This window comes from Mesocricetus auratus, unplaced genomic scaffold (genome assembly GCF_017639785.1).
Source record: "Mesocricetus auratus isolate SY011 unplaced genomic scaffold, BCM_Maur_2.0 Super-Scaffold_100023, whole genome shotgun sequence".
NCBI lineage: Eukaryota > Metazoa > Chordata > Mammalia > Rodentia > Cricetidae > Mesocricetus > Mesocricetus auratus.
In genome coordinates, this window is record NW_024429204.1 from 17,922,461 (window position 1) to 17,937,757 (window position 15,297).

The window sequence follows — 15,297 nt, forward strand, 5'->3', positions numbered from 1 at the left end:
ATCACAGTTCTTCCTCCTCCTGAGTGCTGGAATTATAACCATGATTCTGAATGTAAATAAACTTGCTTTGCTGAAATTTAAACCTGAAGATTGATTGTTTTTGGTACTAGCTTAGTTACTTTTGATTCTGCAATATTTGTTCAAGGCAGAAATTATATCCATTTATGTTCCTGTTAGGGAGTGTTGAGCATAATCACTGCCTAATTACTTAGGAAACAAAACACATGAAACATTATTGTTTTCTTTTTCTTTGGTTTTTGAAATAGAGTCTTGCTGTGTAGCACTATTTGGTCTACAATACTCTCTGTAGATCAGGCTGGCCTTTGATTCACAGAGATCTGCCTGCCTTTGCCTCCCAAGTTCTGGGATTAAAGGTAGGGGCCATCACACACCATCATATCTTTCTTCTGTAATTAAAACAAAACATTCAAGTGAGTAAAATACCACACATTCATTATGTCCCTCCCCCAACCCTACTACTCTTACTTTTCTTTCCCTTTTCCCTTTTGTGAATTTCCTTTCTTACCCTCATAGGTTTGTACTTTCATGTTACATTTATGAATAAGATTTTATTTATGCACCTAAAAGCTAGGACAATATGTGAGAAAAAATACAGTATTTGCCTTTCAGAGACTGGCTTAATTAATATGATTATCTCCACTCAAATCCACTTTCCTGCAAATGACGTAATTCCTCTCTGTGGCTGAAAAATATTGTTGTGTATGTATGCCATTCTTTGACTGCTTCAGTGTTATTGGACATATAATTCGATCCCATCATCCGAGTAGAGGATGCTTTGGTTGTGGTAGAGACTAAGCTAACTCCACTACAGTTGCTCTTCCTAATGAGGCATCAAGATCACCATCCTCCCTGTTATTCTCAATGGCAGGGGTTAAAAATGCCGACCTGAATGAGCTGCAGGAGATCGCCTCTGAGCCAGACAGCACTCATGTGTACAACGTTGCTGAATTCGACCTGATGCACACAGTGGTGGAGAGCCTGACCAGGACTGTGTGCTCCAGAGTAGAAGAGCAAGACAAGGAGATTAAAGGTAAGCGAGGATGGAAAGGTCCAATGGTCATGGGCAGCTCGATACGCACAGGCTGTCATTGTCTTCATAGGTCTCTAACCACACACGTTGCTGGATTTTCTTCCAGCCAGGTCCCGCTGCTCTTCTCAACTCCAAATACACACAGGGATGCCATGTCAATTATTAAACTGTTTGTCAAATGGCTAAGGCTTCTTATTGGCTAGCTCTGTCTTAATTATTAACCCATTTCTATTAACCTAAATATTTCCATGTGGTCTTATCTTATCAGAGAAGGGTCCGGACCTGCTACTCCTTTGTGGTCTACATGGTGACTGTCTTTGGCAGGCTCTCTCTGCTTACTTTTCCCAGAATTCACCTCATCTCCTAGTCTTGCCTATCTTCCTGCCTTATTGGCCAACAGTGTTTTATTCATCAACCAATAAGAGGAACATATATACAGAAGGACATCCCCCATCACACACATATATCTATTATTGTGCATATAGCACTACCATCATAGACACTGAACCATAAATGAGATAAAACGTGTCCACAAGTTTGTCACCATGCACATATGTCAGTCATGGTGGACACATGGACTTTTTTTTCCAAGTTGACCTTTTTAATACTCCATTTTGTTTCTGGTGCCTGAGTCATCATTCAAAAAGAAACATGCACCCTGGCAGCCTCATGAGGGTAAGGGACACCTGCTTTGACTAGAAGGGGATTGTGTCTGAAGTGTTAACATTTAAAACATTCCATTTTTTCAAATAAAATGCTCGATATCGAGATCATGGTGTAATTACGTAAGATGTAAGGAACAGCACACAAAGAACTAGCATCGTCTTTTCTAACTTTACCCTAATGGCAGCACCTTGCAGCTCCACCATAACACGAGCGTGCCATGGACAGTGATAGACTCAGTATGAGAAACACTTCCATCATGGGGATGTTCCTGCCGCCATTCACAAACACCTCCCACACCATTTTATTACCCTCTTGCTAAATCCTGATAGCCACTCCAGTGGTCTCCATTCCTACTTCTATTCTTTCATTTGAAGACTAGTATACGAGTGGCGTTTCTGAGCATTCGGCCTTTGGGGACTGGATTTTTCCATGCAGAATCATTCCCTGCAGATTTATCCACACTATCTGTGTACCAGTGGCCCATTGTTTTCATTGCAGAGTTGTCTTCTGTGGTATGGATGTGCCACCATTTGCATGCTCTTGATTCTTCCAAGTCTGAGGGTTCTATGGCAGAGCTGCTGCAAACATTTGCTTATTGATTTTTGTGCAAATGCGTGTTTTAATTTCTCTGGAATAATGCCCAGGAATGCAATGACTAAACAGTATCCTGAGTGTATGTTTAGTTCAGTTTGGTTGTCATTAAGAAGCTGACAGATTGTTTCTAGAGTCTAGAATTATATGTTCCAAGTGGCAACATGGGAGTGTCCCAGTTCCTATGCATTGACACTAATATTCTGGTTCCTTTTGGTTTTATTTTGTTTTCTTTTAAGCCATACTGAAAGGCTGATAGTCATGCAACGCTGTGGATTTTGATTTTCATTTCTCTCATGGATAGTGATATTGAACCTTTCATTTGCTTGTCTTTTCTTCTGCTTGTCATCTATGCTGAAACACTCCTATTAGAAAGACTTGAGACATTTTCTAATTGAATGTTGTGTGCCACTATCAGTTAGGTATAATCCTGTAGTTTTCTTTCAAGCTCTTTGGCCTCTTCCCTTGGGTCAACTTGTCTAATTTTCTTCCAGAAATAATTTTTGAATTTTTGATTTACTGTAGCTGTATAGTAAGTCTTTAAATTGTGTAGACTTGAGTTATTTCATTCTATCTCTCTCTCTCTTTCTCTCTCTCTCTCTCTCTCTCTCTACCTACCTACCTACCTACCTACCTACCTACCTACCTATCTATCTATCTATCTATCTATCTATCTATCTATCTATCTATCTACCTATCTATCTATTCCCGTGACTACTATATAGATATCAGATTACAGCCTTTGGGAGTTGATTCTCCCTTCTCCTCCAACGTTATTGAGACAGGTCTCTCTTGTTTATGCTGCTGTGCTATCTGAGGCTGGCTGGGTAAGACTTTCCAGTCTACTGTGCTGTTTCCACCTCCCAACTCCTTGCGGGAGTGCCGGGCTTGCAGATTCATACCACCACATCTTGGGTTCTGGGGCTCTAACCTAGGATGTGACTTGTGAAGCTAGTGCTTTTACCTACTCCTTGATTATTCTTTTTAAGTTTTTAAAAACTCCATTTCTTTATTACTCTATTAAATATTAGGATATCTTTATTCCGTAAAAAACTTTACTTGAATTTTGATAGGAAATGCATCGTATAGATTATCAGTTACCAAATATTCACTTGGTGAAAGAATCATTTTTGCTTTGTTGGGGGTATCTAGTCTATAAATATAGTATACCTGTTCACATAGTTAGATATGATTTTATTTCTTTCATTAGCATTTTATAATTTTTAGGACTTATGAGTCCTATCTGCTTATTTACTATAAAGACTTTGTTAGAATTGTACAGATTATTTAATTTTATATGAATGATTTTGATTGAATTTTTAATTTCAGTGTCCACATGTTTATTTCTTGAAAATAGAAATAAATTTGATTTTGCATATTTATCATGTATACCATATACATGACTTGAAATTACTAATTAGTTTAGGGGTTTTCTTCCAGATTTAAAATCTTTTTTATATAAAAAGTTGTGTAATTTACAAATGGAAATAATTTGTTTTATTTTTTTAATTTCTGCATCTTTTATTTCATTTTCTTGTCCTACTGCATTTGCTGCAATTATTCATACCAAGTTGCATGTAACCATTGCATAGGGATATTGTTTCCTTAGTCCCTTTGGTTTTCAAGGAACTGGTTCCATTAATAAATGTTGGATAATTGTGTAGAGTTCTTCACACTCCACTATTACTCTTTTGATGTCTGTAAGTCTACAGTAATGGTTCTCATTTCCTTTCTGATAACTGGTGAGTGACACACACACAAAATTCTCTTACCTTCAGCCATTTTTTCTTTCCTATAACTATGTGTCTATTCCATATTTCTCTATATATGATACAGTCATACTAGAAATTTTATAACTCCTGTTCAGTCTTCAAACAGAGTTTCCTGAGACAATGTCTCCTATAGCCTGGGGTGCCTTTTCATTTGCTATGTATCTCAGGGTAACCTTGAGCTTCTGATCATTCTACTTCCACTTTCCCAGTGCTGGGATTACAGGTGTGTGCCAGTGTGCCCAGTTTATGTGCCCAGATTAGACCCTGAGCTTCATGCATGATAGATAAGCACTCTGTTAAGTGAGCTGCTCCCTCCCTTCCTTCTTCCCTCCCTCCCTCTCTTCCCCCTCCCTCCTTCCTCCTCCCTCCCCCTCCCTTCCTCCCTCCTTCCCTCCCTTTCTGTGTTTTATGTCCCAACTGCAGTCTCTCCTTCCTCCTCTTTTCTCAGTCCCTCCCTGACTCCCCTCTGCTCCCCCCTCCACCCCTCCTCCATTTCTATTCAGAAAAGGACTGATCTTTGCACATAATTTAGAAAACTTAAGGGAATATATTTCATTGTTTATTTTATGTTTTCTGACTTCTTTCATAATAATAACCTACGGCCCTTCTGTTTTTTTATAATCATTTTCTTTTATTTATTTATTTTATTTTCCAGTTTAAATTTAGATAAGAAACAAGGTTGCTTCACAAGTCAGTTTCAGGTCCCTCTCCCTTTCCCTCCCCTCCTCCCGTGCCCTCCCCCCAACCCCCCCCCGTTATCCCCTCATTTCCCCCAGGGAGGGTGAGGCCCTCCATGGGGGTGTCCATAGTCTGTCGTTTCATATAGGGCAGGGCCTAGACCCTTCCCCAAGAGTTCAGGGTGAGAGTGCACCTCACATTGTTCTATGGGAGTCCAAAGTCCGTGTGTATACTTGGGATGGGTACTGATCTGCTGCCCAAGGCTCAATAGATTACCTAGGCCTCCTCACTGACACTCAAATTCAGGGGGTCTTGATCAGTCCCATGCTGGCTTCCCAGGCTGATGCCTGGGATTCAAGAGTTAACCTTTGTCTGGTCAGCTGTTTCTGGGGGTTAAACCAGCCCAGTCTTAATCCCTTTGATCATCAGTCCTCCCTGTCTGTTACTGGCTTTCTTGAGTTCAGCTCAGTACTTAACCAAGGGAGTCAGCCTCTTCTTCCATCAGCCATTGAATGAAGGTTCTGTTTCCTAGACTCTCTGGCCCTACGGCCCTTCTTTTAAAATAATTTTATTTTCAGTGAGAGATCAATACAACTTTCTCTCATTTAGAAGGACAGTCTGTTGGTGACAGAGTTTCTTCTTTTTTTCTCAGAATATCTTGGTTTTCCCTATATTGCTGACTCATGTCTTTGCTGGGTGTTGAGATATTGTTAAACACTTTTATTTCTGAACTTGCAGACAGACTTGTATCTCCTCTTGGTTTCCAGGGTATGATAAATTGTTTTCCTTCTCCAGGTAAGGGGCATTCTCTCATTATTTAAAATGTTTTTTTCTTCATATTTAGCATTCGTGAGTTTGCGAATGGTTGGCTTAGTGTGAATTCTTGTAAATCTTTCCCTGTGCAGAGTAAATTTTGTTTCTTCAAGTACTGTTTGAGTCCTAACTTCTTTTGCATCCCCCTTTAAGATTCTGATGTTACGAATTAAAGATATTTTGTTATATTCACACACATATTTGAGTCTCTCTTAGTATCATTATTAGCTCTTTTTATTAAAAAAATGTTCTGAGACAGATTATGTATCTCAGCCTGACTTTGATCTAATTGTGATCCAGTTTGGCTTTGAACTTATCCAGTAACTGGGATTCAAGGACCTTGAATTCCTTATCTTCTGTATTTACCTTCCAAGATGCTGCAAGTTTGGGCCTCCACACCCAGTTTTGCTGAGTTTCAAGTCTGATTGTTTTTTCTTGCTATTATCAGGCCATTTCTGTTCCAGCAAACAAGCTTGTTGCTTCTTCCCTCTGTCCATATCACTGCTGTGGAGCCCATTCATTAATTTTACTAATGATTTTTTTCTGGGAGTCTTATGTTGTTATTGGTTTTAATTGTGTTTTCCATCGTCCATTTGTGCTAAAGCATTCCAGGGTGGCTGCACTTTCTGGTTTAAGTATCTTTCTCTGATACCACCCTGCCAAGAGTGGCGAGCAATACTTCAGTTTTGCTCTAGTTCAGGTTAGAAGTCTGGGTTACTTACTTTACCTACTTCAGTTTCTTAGGAGAAAAGGGCTACTTGCTGGCCCGCCATTAATAGACACCTTATTAGGGTAGCAGGAACCCCTCATTTCTGTTCCCCAAGTGCCAGTTCTGTGGGAATGGCCTCCATTTGGTGGGAAGCTGCGAAGGACCTGACACACTATCGCATCTCCCCAAGTGAAGGGGAAAGGGTTATATAATGATTCGTAGGCGTTATGGAGCCTAGGCAGGCCCTTTCTGTGAGCAATACTGCCTTCACAGGTAGGATGGTAGGAAGGGTTTCCCAGCTTGGATGGAGGGACGTGTGTGTGTGTGTGTGTGTGTGTGTGTGTGTGTGTGTGTGTGTGTGTGTGTGACCCACTACGAAAACCAAAATAGGGTGGAATTTAGGGGCCCATTCAGTCTTTGGCTGCCATTGGGTGACAGTATCAGAAGTGGAGTACAGCTGTTTCCCTTAGTGCCTGCCCTGAGTTACTGTCTGTCTTTGTATGATAGCTTTTCTCTGGTCCTTTGGTATTAGAGATCAGTCTTTGTTGGAACAGCTTTTGGTGTTTCTGCGTTGCCTGATGCTTTTACCTTCCTGTTAGGGACATTTGAGCACTAAAGAGAAAGGGAAATCACTTCCATCATGTCACTTGGCTGCCACAGTGCCTCTCGACTCCACCTGTTTCTCTCTGACTTCAGTGTCCTTTTAAGCTTGTCTAATAAACGATGTCCAGGATTTTAGTTATATTTAAAGGAGAGTAGAGAAAGATACACACACTCTGTCTTCTCCGGGATAAATTAAGCATCGTTGTTCAATCCCTGATCTTCACTGTATTAATTGGTCTGCAGGTTACACCTGGCTCATAGGATCTGGGAAGAGGGACTGTATCAAGGTTTTATTTTGATGAAATAAAGAGTTTGGTTTATTTCTTGTCTTTGATATATCTCAGAAAGTTTCATTGTTATGTTTGGTTCATTTCTTTATCTCTTTCTGTCATTCTACTTTCTATGTACCAGATCTCTTTGGGATGGGTTGGGTACCCTAGTAGTAGGGTCATGAACAATTTTTTCTGACCTTCAGAGTGAGTTTATTTTGTATCTGAGCTTTTCCCACATAACATCATCTACATACACACAGACACAGACAGACAGGCACACACACACACACACACACACACACACACACACACACGATCCTGTATATGTACTTGATAAGAAAGCATGTCATACTCAGTTGTTCAAACAATGATAAATAATTTTCCCCTTGCTGTGGTTACTAATGTTCTTTTGGGTTCCTTAAAAGTTTGAGAAATGTTGGCAATCAACTAATCACTTTAGTCTTACTTTCACATTGTGCTCCCTCTCTGCTAAGATTTTACATTCCCCAGATTTATAAAACCATTTCTTTAGCATGTACAAGGCACACACATGTCTGACACAGAGTGGGCTTTCAGTACATGTCCATTTCTTTTCTACTTTTATGTCTAGATATGGATCACTTGTTGACTGAACATCTGTGTAGATGCTTTGTATCTGGAGGAACCTAAATACAGTCTCATCTTTGTATGCTAGTCCTGGTCTGTTTGTTACTTTTTTGTGCCTTGATTTTTCTCATCTACAAAACACGGGCAGCAGTAGTATCCATTGGGAGTTAAACAACACCTCTAAAAAAATCTTAGGAGAGTGTCATTGGATGTGTGCACATTAACCTAAATGCTTGTTTCATTGTTTATTACCAATTCTTGTCAAACTTTCTGAGAATAAAGAACTCTGTTTTATTTCAGTTTGTGTCCTAAGCATTTGCATTAGTGAACAGTTCCTTATGGACACTAAAAGTTTTGAATGAGTGAATACAAGACTACAAGACTTAACAATGGAACCAACATGTCCACAGAGGATACTTTTAGGGGCACCGTAGCATCCGTAGTCACTCGAGATTAGTGGCATTTCTTAGGCTCATAGGAATGACTTGGGAAATCAGATTTATTCGGTGTGTTTCTTTCATTTAGCATCAGCCCTTGCCACCATGGGGCCACCTACAGAGTTGATTACTTCTGAAGTCACCGCCAGGAGCTTTATGGTTAACTGGACTCACGCCCCAGGGAAAGTGGAAAAATACAGAGTTGTGTATTATCCCACCAGAGGTGGAAAACCAGAGGAGGTAAATGTGACAGTCTTTCCAAACTTCTCAATCCCTGAATCTTTATAGTGCATATGGAATACTAATGTATGTGTAGGACATTATCCGGTTGGACCCTTTAAGTGATTTGCAACGGATTGTTCCTCCATCTCCCCAAGTTTTGGTATCCACATCTTCTCTCATCCCATCATACAGTCATCCTCAGAATGGATCAAGTATGCACTTATAGCCTAGTGTACTCTCTTCTCAAAATTAGCAAGGTCTAAATTCACTAAGATTTAAATTAGTCTTTTTCTATTTTGGAGCCGTCATGTATTTCTGCCATAGTGAAGACCGTATGTTCCAAATTTTGTGGTAATCATGATGAGCTAGTCCTCTGGGATTCGGCATTTCCTGAGCATTTGTAGAGACTAGGATAATGGAAAGCCATCATGGAGCAGCCACGGCCAGTGTTTTCTATCTTGGCCAGTTGTAGCTAGAAGAGAATGCCTATTGCCAATGCCTGGGCACTTTCCCTGCCCTGCCTGGATGCAGTGAGTCACTGAGTCAAGACATGATGGAATCTCCTCTTCCTTTTGTTGTTTTAACCTCCGACTGACCTCAGAATGTTTCACAATGTTCTTCTGTATCAAGGCAGGATCCACGGGTTCCTTTTTTAAAGTGTTACAGAAATTGATCATGGAGTTTCAAATACTCTGATCCAAAGAGAAAAGTAAACCAAGATCCTTCCAGTGGCTCCATTTTTCTCACGACTAACAAACTTTTTAAAGGCTTTCCAAAGTTCCATAGAGGAAAATTATGTCTACTGTTATCTTGTGTATGTGACTAGGACAATAATTAGCCCCGGAGTGACACAATTGGCATGATATATGAATTAAGAAATGACTTTGGACACATTCCATGAAAGTGTGTTCATTTATGTACAAAGACAAGGAGAATTGATCTCTATAGTGGAAACAAAGACACAGCACAGCCAATAAAACATTTAATGAGATGTTCTTGCTGGAAGTGTCTTTTGCCTTTGGTCTCAATTCTGCATGCGAGACACATCATCCTTTCCTCACCCTATTCTTCCCACAGGTGGTGGTGGATGGGAGCGTATCTTCCATAGTGTTGAAAAACTTGATGTCTTCAACTGAGTACCAGATAGCAGTGTTTGCAGTATCTGTCCACACTGCTAGCGAAGGCCTGCGGGGAACAGAGACCACATGTACGTATTTCATTCCCCTCTACTTTTCAACACATTGCAGCCACGCCGAGGTGGCTTATTCCTAAACTGGGCTGCTCAGGGTGGATAGACCCTGTGATTGAAATTCACAGGAAGTGGCTGTCGTGATGTATGTGGCGAGGAGGGTACTGCCACTCCATCTTTGCAGCTGTTGTATGGAATGAATTTGACAACCAGTGGTGAGGGAGGCAGACTCATTCATTCATTCATTCATTCATTCATTCATGCATGCATGCATTCAATCACCAAACATAGTTTTAGTAAATGTCTACAGTGAGCCAAGAGCTGTGCCAAAATTTGTTCATTGGAACTGAGAAGAGGCTCAGGACTTCTTTTCCCTGCAGAAGTGTTGAAGAAATGACACCATCTCATCACAATGAGAAGGATCTTCTGAATAGTGATAGTCCTTTCATTGGGCATGACCACAGCTACGCAAATGCATACTACATGCGCGCGCACACACACACACACACACACACACACACATGCATACATACAGCTACATACTCAGAGAATCATAAAAAGATAATCTTAAGATGATCATATTTTAGTTATTTTAAAGATTATGTTCTTAATACATGCTGTACATTATGCCAAACTGCTCTAAATAATTTACATTTGGAAGGATAATAACTATGTAAATACTTTTCCCTTGTGCAGTGATGGGTTTTTGAATGACAATAATCTGTAAGGCCAGTGTTGATGCTTCTGTTTTTGGGGAAATATGTTTTCCCTTGTTTAAATTATTATTTTATTTTATTTTATTTTTTGTTTTTCGAGACAGGGTTTCTCTGTGGCTTTGGAGGCTGTCCTGGAACTCGCTCGGTAGTCCAGGCTGGTCTCGAACTCACAGAGATCCGCCTGCCTCTGCCTCCCAAGTGCTGGGATTAAAGGCGTGCGCCACCAACGCCCGGCTTGTTTAAATTATTTTTAAGTTAGCATACGAAGTAATGGCTTCCATTGTGGTGTTCTCATACATATGCATCACATTTTGTTCTAAATCATCCCCTTCCTCTGAGGACTTTTCCCACCCTGCCATTCCCAGCTGCTTGCCTTCCACTCCCCCAAGCAGTCTCCCTTTGCAGAAATAGTCTAATGGCCATTTTTCCTCTCATAGATGTTTCTGTCTAGTACAAGCTGAGTCTGCAAACACGGGGCACTCGAATATGTTAGTGCCATGAGGTGGTGTAGGGACTCCAAAAGAAACATGTGTACACAGTTGCAAGTGTAAGCAAAGTCCTGACCTTGACAATGTGATTAGAGAAGCTCATATATGAAGGATCTGCAGTTATGCCTGGAAAAAACAAAGTCATGTTTTCACCAGTGATGTCCAAGCCTTGAACTCGTGGCTTACCCCAATTCCTTCCTCCCAACTCCTGTAATAGGGTTGGCATTGTTCTTTTTATTACTTTTTTCCTTTTCCTTTCTTTTTGAGAAAGGGTGTCACTCAGTAGCCGAGACTGGTCTTGAACTCGAAGCAGTCTTCCTGCCTTCTTCTAAGTTCTGGGATGATAAGCACGGCCTCTTGCTTCTTATTGCTTCACTTCTCAAGGGCAGTTGTAAATGACGATGACAAAGAGCCTCTTCTTGCAGTGGCCTTACCCATGGCTTCCGACCTGGAGCTGTATGACGCGACTGAGAATAGCATGCGTGTCAAGTGGGATGCGGTGCCCGGCGCCACGGGATATCTGATCCTCTATGCTCCCCTCACCGAAGGTCTGGCTGGAGATGAAAAAGAGGTAACTCCCCCAACCCCCCCCCCCCGGGTACCAATTACAGCCCCAGGACCTTTGATTTCCAGATAAAATTTTTACTGGAAAACTTGTGTAAAATTCAGACAAATGCAAATTGTCAGCACAAATACCTAGGCGGCAATCTTCCTACCTATAAAAACAGCTACTCATTATTTTCTAATGCTAAGGACTAAACTCAGGACCTCAGACGTATTCACCATGTTGTACTGCTGAGACATGCATATCCCCACCCCTTTTGATTACAGCCTCTTTAATGTATTCTGTTTTCTTTGATTTCCCTTCCATCCTCTTTCCCTCCCTTTCTCTCCCCTTCCTTCCTTCTTTTATGGTTCTGGGAATCAAATCCAGGACTTTACACACACCAGGCAAGTGCCTTACCACTGAGCTGCGCCCTCTCATCCCTTCAGCATATTTTTAAAAGGTTGTTTTATATTTTGAATTATGTATAAATATGTGCATATGTGTGTATGTACATGTGTGTAGATGCCCGAGGAGGTCAGAAGAGGGTGTCAGATCCCCTGGAGCTGGGGGTAGAGGTGGTTGTGAACCGCCCTAATGTGGGTTCAGGGAGCCACCCAGGTCCTGAGTAAGAGCAGGATGTACTCTTACTCCCCGAGCCATCTCTCCAGGCTCCCTTCAGTGAATTTTAATGTGTTTATGGATGCTTTAGCATTTAGAAACTTAACTCAAATTGTGTGACTGGAGGTTACCGAGATTGTTTTTTTTTCCCCTTCTAAAATGTAAAAACTGCCTTGTCACATATTTGATGCCCGGTTGTCACACAAGCCAGCCACCTGGCATACAAGTAGTTTGACAAGCCCCAAAGGTCAAAAAAGTTACCCCAGAGACCAGAGACAAATTGACAAGTGGGGGGGGTCATGCTGAGTTTCTCTCTTCTGAGTACCTGAAGGGACTTGTTCTTCTTCCAGATGGCCTCCTTGTTAAATGGGGTGGCAAAACCGGCCCAGTGCAGGTGAGCTGGAAGCAGAACCTGGGCATCCAGCCAGAGGACTGGTTAGGATTAGCAAGCGGTGACAAGTGCCCACTTGGTCCTGCCTCCAGCACGCTGCTCTGAGGCACACATCTAGAGAATACGTCTAACTTCCACCCCCACTGTCCTGGGGACCAGACAGCAGTCATTTGCCCAGCCGTGAAGCATCATCCCAACACAGCATGTGGGGAGACACTCAGTCGTATGCGGTTCTATATTATCAGCTTCTAATGGAAACCAACTTGAGACAAACCCGAAGTTCCCACTGAGCTTGTCTGATGTAGGTGCTGTGAGAGGTCACACAGCCTCGTTGTCACCTGTGTTCTGTTGCACTCTGACGAGCAGGGCTAACACACATTGGAACATGATCGGATTCCATGTGTTCTTTTCAGATGAAGATCGGAGAGACGCACACAGACATTGAACTGAGAGGGCTAGTCCCCAACACAGAGTATACAGTCACTGTGTACGTCATGTTTGGAGAAGAAGCCAGCGATCCTGCCACGGGGCAAGAGACGACCTGTGAGTGTAGCTGTGGATCCCCACGAAATACTACCCCAAAATCCGACACGTGTTTGATTAAAACCCCTCTAGCGTGACTTAGGAAAATGTGTATTTTGCTTAGGTAAAGAATTGTATTCCTTTTATCTTGAGCCATCAAGAGAAGTTTGGATGTTAGCACTAACCTTTATCATCCTTCAGATAAGTCCACCTGTGTCTCAAATCTAAAGGAAAGAGCTCTAGAATATTCTGGAATCCTATAAGCCGAGGTAGGGAGCTCACCACAGGTTAAGCTGGGTGATGATGACAATGTTGTCACTTCCTCTGCCTGTAAAGGAAGGAGCATTTTCTTATCTATTATGTGGTTCATATATGATTAAATCCATGCAAAAATATGTAATCACTCAATATTTTTTTGGCTTTTCAAGACAGAGTTTCTCTGTAACTTTGGAGCCTGTCCTGGAATTCACTCTGTAGACCAGGCTCAGACAGATCTCAGAGAGATCCACCTGCCTCTGCCTCCTGAGCGCTGCGAATAAAGGCGTGCGCCACAACCACCTGGCTCAATATCTGTTTTATGTTCATTGAAATTAATATTTTTCCTAAAAATGTTTGCTGTCCTTCTTACACAAGCCCCTTATTTTTGAACTTAGTTTTTAACTAAACATTTATTAAGAAGGCTAATTTTAACTTTTCTGGTGTAATGTCGCATGTATGCTAGACAAGTGGTCTACCTCTAAGACAGACCCCTATGAGACTAATTTTGACTAAATTACTCCTAATGTTTTAAGAAAAATATATGTATTTAAGTGCTTTGAAAATATGATACTAGACTAAGTGTGATGGCGCAATAAAAAGGTTTGCCACAGGCCGTTACAAACACTACTCTGTTCATGATCTTGCGAATCACATGAAAGTTCAGGAAACACCCTCCTGCTCCTTGAGATGAGTAGCAACAGCACCAATAGTTCTTTGTATTTACATTCGACTTGAGGCAAAACATAATAGACGTTTAATGATAAAGACATTTTCCCACATCCATTCTTTGTAGTTCAGGCTGGACTGTTCTTGCCCTTCGGGATAGTAATTAAAACATCAAATCTGGAGAAGGAGAAAAAAACCTAAACCTCTTCAGAAAGTATCTCTATACCACTTGAGGGTTTGGGGAAGCAATCTATTAAAAAGAAAACAAAATCAACCCAACTGTCCATCATGAAGAATGCTCATTTATCTATGCGCTAAAACTATGTCCAGTGCTTTCCTGTGATGAGTAGCTGGAGGAGGTAAAGGAGGAGGTAGGATCAATTCAAAATGTTCCCAAGTGGCATTTCTATGTCCTAAGGAAAACAGATTTTTTTCTTGCTATGTCACCAAAATATAATTGGATTGTGGAAGGATGTAAATGTAAGCATGCACAATGCCTGATTATATCACTTTATTTTGCTCCCAATACTTTGTTTATAGCCCCTTAGGTATTAAAATGATCACTAACTCCCGAGAGCTCTGTATTGTCAAAAAACAGTATGAATGGAGGCCATGAAAACCTTAACCATTCCAGTAAAAAGCATTATCCCTTGTGGCTGAGAAAAGTGTCATAATTTGTCGGCAAGGCTTTGATTCTGTTGATTCCACAGAACACACACACACACACACACACACACACACACACACACACACACACACACACACGAATTGGTGGGACCTTGAGAAAGTCTCAAAAGCTATGGCCACGTGCAGATAGAAGACAGCACCTTCCTCCTTTTAACAGGGGGACGTGGCTTTTCCAGAGTCCCATGACAATTGAATGGACTGGCCCAGACTTGGTCTTAGGTGTCTTGTTTTTGAGCCTGTGGTTTGTGGTTTATAATATTTTCTAGTGCACAAAAAGGCTCAGGGAGTTACCCAAGTCCTGCTTCTTTCTAAGAATGTGCACCTTTCTGCTGCCACGAATCCTCTGCAAGGAAGAGTTTCTTTGTTAATTAGACAATTTTGTTGATCTTTATGTGACAATTCACTGTGTATTTCAGGATGATCTTATCCCCCCTCCCCCATAAGAAGTACTTTGAAAGTCAGGAGTACCATTTCTTAAGTTTTCATTTATTTTAAATGATTTTAGTTGTTTAGAATTTTAATTATGTTCTATTCCATTAGTACCTTTAACCCCACCAAGAAATTTGAGAATCTCCAACATTGGCTCCAATAGTGCTCGATTAACCTGGGATCCCACATCAAGAAAGATCAGTGGTTACAGAATTGTGTATACCAGTGCCGATGGGACAGAAATCAATGAGGTAGGTTGTGGGACATGCTGTTTGTCGAGTTGTTGTGTAGTTGTTGATTATGACCTGTAAGTGGATCTCTTAAGAAGGTCCATCTACAATGACCTTGTAATCAAAGCCTTGTGGA

General features: G+C 41.2%; 1 protein-coding gene across 3 annotated transcripts in view; it reads left to right on the plus strand.

The window, feature by feature from the left end:
• Col14a1 (collagen type XIV alpha 1 chain) overlaps nucleotides 1-15,297 on the plus strand; it is a 196,317-nt gene that overhangs the window by 66,622 nt on the left and 114,398 nt on the right. For all 3 annotated transcript variants that reach the window (XM_040730425.1, XM_040730423.1, XM_040730424.1), the window contains exons 9-14: nucleotides 890-1,051; nucleotides 8,287-8,438; nucleotides 9,498-9,627; nucleotides 11,239-11,384; nucleotides 12,783-12,912; nucleotides 15,043-15,182. In XM_040730425.1, the coding sequence (XP_040586359.1) occupies nucleotides 890-1,051; nucleotides 8,287-8,438; nucleotides 9,498-9,627; nucleotides 11,239-11,384; nucleotides 12,783-12,912; nucleotides 15,043-15,182 (860 nt within the window). The remainder of the gene's footprint in view (nucleotides 1-889; nucleotides 1,052-8,286; nucleotides 8,439-9,497; nucleotides 9,628-11,238; nucleotides 11,385-12,782; nucleotides 12,913-15,042; nucleotides 15,183-15,297) is intronic.